This window comes from Bison bison, unplaced genomic scaffold (genome assembly GCF_000754665.1).
Source record: "Bison bison bison isolate TAMUID 2011002044 unplaced genomic scaffold, Bison_UMD1.0 scf7180017864180, whole genome shotgun sequence".
Taxonomy (NCBI): Eukaryota; Metazoa; Chordata; class Mammalia; order Artiodactyla; family Bovidae; genus Bison; species Bison bison.
In genome coordinates, this window is record NW_011494752.1 from 259584 (window position 1) to 262865 (window position 3282).

The window sequence follows — 3282 nt, forward strand, 5'->3', positions numbered from 1 at the left end:
TTTCTCAAATAAAAGCGTTCTCTAGTTTTTCAATAAAACATCACCCAAAACAATTAGAATTGCAAAGGGGGAAAGGGGGCCACCTGAGGTGACTCTAGTACCTCTGGCCCCATGATGGGCTGGCAGAAGGCCCTAACCATCCTCAATCCTTGGCAGAGTCATTGGCTTTTAATTCTGAAGGCTCCACATCCCTTTACAAAGTCTTCTTGTTGGGCTGGCCCAGCACCCAGGCGAGGCAGTAGGGGATGAGGCTGACAGATGCCAGGGGCACCGCTGCACTCTTGCAGAAGGACAGGACATAGAAGATCAGCTCGATTTGGGAGGGGGGTTTCAAAGAGTCAAAGAGGTGCAGGAGGACGAGGGAGGCCACGATGCAGCTGAGGCGAAACGGGAACCACTTGCTGAGCTTGCCCTTGCAGCTCTCCCGGTACATGCTAGAGTTGAGAGCCAGACCCAAGCCAAAGAGGGTCCCCAGATTCTTGAGGAGGCTGGCAAAGGGCGTTGTATCAATGTGGACCCACTCCGGCCGCTCACACCTTCGCTTGGCTTTCTCTAGAGTCCACAGCAGGTCGACCCCCAGCCACTTTAACAGCAGGTAAAATCCAATGGCAAAACTGAACAGGAAGCAGGTGATGAGAAAGTACTTCTTGAGACTGGCATTGTAGATGCTCTGGATGTGGCGGAAAGTCTCAGCAACCACAATGCCTGAGTGGAAGAAGGAATGACCGTGAGAACTGGGGAAGATGCTGGCCCGTCAGCTAGAGGTGAGTTTGGAGCAGTGGGTGACCTGCCATCTGTCCCACCATTGTGGAGTTAAATCCCAGAAGCCAGATCAGAGGGTCTTTTGTTTTTTTCCCATGTGTGATTCTAGCCTGTCCTCGGCCATAGATTCTTTGAGATGGAAGAGATATGCCACTTACTTCCTCCCACCACATGCAAACTTCCTGTGTTGAGAGGTGGGTCAGGGGTGGTCCTCCTGTCTCTGTTTGAATACCCTCAAGGATGGAGAGCTCACTCCCACTCGACAGCTCATTTCATCTTCGCGTGAATTTGATCATTTGTGCTGTGCTAAAACCTCTCTCACGACTGAGCAACTGGACTGAACTGAACTGATAGATCTCAATTCTTTTTGCAGGAGTTTGTAAGTAACTCTAGAGCCTCTGTTAACACATTTAAACACATTTGAAGATCCCCTGGAGAAGAGAATGTCTACCCACTCCAGTATTCTTGTCTGGAGAATTCCATGGACAGAAGAGCCTGGTGGGCTACAGTCCACAGGGTTGCAACGAGTCGACACTGCTGAGTGACTATCACTTTCACTTTTTTTTTTTCATTCTTAGGGGTGAGGGATAAATTAGGAGCTTGGGATTAACATAATGCACTACTACATATAAAATAGATAACCAACAAGGACCTACTATATAGCACAGAAACTAAGATCATGGCATCTGGTCCCATCACTTCATGGGAAATAGATGGGGAAACAGTGGAAACAGTGTCAGACTTTATTTTGGGGGGCTCCAAAATCACTGCAGATGGTGATTGCAGCCATGAAATTAAAAGACTCTTACTCCTTGGAAGGAAAGTTATAACCAACCTAGACAGCATATTCAAAAGCAGAAACATTACTTTGCCAACAAAGGTCTGTCTAATCAAGGCTATGGTTTTTCCAGTGGTCATGTATGGATGTGAGAGTTGGACTGTGAAGAAAGCTGAGTGCTGAAGAATTGATGCTTTTGATCTGTGGTGTTGGAGAAGACTCTTGAGAGTCCCTTGGATTGCAAGGAGATCCAACCAGTCCATCCTAAAGGAGACCAGTCCTGGGTGTTCATTGGAAGGACTGATGCTGAAGCTGAAACTCCAATACTTTGGCCATCTCATGCGAAGAGTTGACTCATTGGAAAAGACCCTGATGCTGGAAGGGACTGGGGGCAGGAGGAGAAGGGGACGACAGAGGATGAGATGGCTGGATGTCATCACCGACTAGACGGACATGAGTTTGGGTAAACTCTGGGAGTTGGTAATGGACAGGGAGGCCTGGTGTGCTGCGATTCATGGGGTGGCAAAGAGTCGGACACGACTGAGCGACTGAACTGAACTGAACTGATACAGTACAGGGAACTCTACTCAGTACTTTATAATAACCTATAAGGGAAAAGAATCTGAAAAGAAATATATATATATACTGAATCACTCTGCTGTACACCTGAAACTAACATGACATTGTACATCAACTATACTTCAATTTAAAAATAATAAACTGGTGGAAAAGACTAGACAAAACAGATTGGGAACTCAAAGAATAAAGATAGTTATTCTTCTTTCTGACTTAAACTTTCTCAGATCTTTCATGTAACATGAACTTCCAGGCTCTTCCTCAAACATGGAACCCAGTGCTATAATGCTGTGTTAATTTCATAGTTGCCAGGAAGTCATCATTTTTCTTGTTCTCAACATGCTATGTGAATGCTGCTCTCCTCTGCTTTTTCAGGTCTCCAGGGGAAAAATTCCACATTTCCCCTAAGGTCTTGTATTCCAGTGTTTCCCACAAAGTCAAGAAATTGTTTCTTACACTTAGCTTACCTAAGTCTTTTCTGCCCCTTACTAGCTGGATCTAAGAAAACAACATATTTGAAACACGGACCCTATAATAAAGTCCAGCTGTGGGTATCTATTAGGTTTGCAAATGAGTTTATTTAAATAAAGAGCTTTCCAAGAACATTGTGTTAATTTGTTAAATTTGATAGGTTTTCTTAACCCTAACCTAGGGCCCACTTCCAATTGAAGAGCTGTAAGAAATAAAGAATGTAAAAATATCTCAGCGATTTTAGGCAAAGTCAACTGGGTGAGTTAATTTGCTGTCTTGTCATTTTTCTGAAGCACACTTAATTGTGTATATCTGGGCACTCCCATAGAAATAAGTCACTTAAATTGCCCACCCTTGACTTCCAACCCACTAAAATACTAACGGTATTGATTATACACAGAACATGGCTAGAATACTGGCATTTTGTCCTGATTAGGAAGGAATGGTATAGGTGGGGGTTGGAGGGAGGGAACCAGAGCAGTTGGTACCTGACAAGACTCCAGCAACAACTTGATGGGGAAAATGAGCAGCAAGGTAGATTCGTGACAGGCAGACATTCAGTTGCACGACCCAGAATCCCAACCACAACATGACATTCAAGCACCTGCGACAGAAAAGGCAGTCATAAGAAAATCCAGATATAGATCCTTCACCAAAAAGAATAGCCTCAGCAGCAACACTGGAGCCTGGCAAAC

General features: G+C 44.8%; 1 protein-coding gene across 2 annotated transcripts in view; it reads right to left on the reverse strand.

Moving 5' to 3' along the window:
• Positions 1-11: 11 nt before the first annotated feature.
• G6PC (glucose-6-phosphatase, catalytic subunit) overlaps positions 12-3282 on the reverse strand; it is a 9755-nt gene continuing 6484 nt past the window's right edge. For both annotated transcript variants that reach the window (XM_010842485.1, XM_010842484.1), the window contains exons 4-5: positions 3076-3191; positions 12-705 (exon numbers count right to left, since the gene is read on the reverse strand). In XM_010842485.1, coding sequence (XP_010840787.1) covers positions 194-705; positions 3076-3191 — 628 coding nt within the window. In that variant the 3' untranslated portion in view covers positions 12-193. The remainder of the gene's footprint in view (positions 706-3075; positions 3192-3282) is intronic.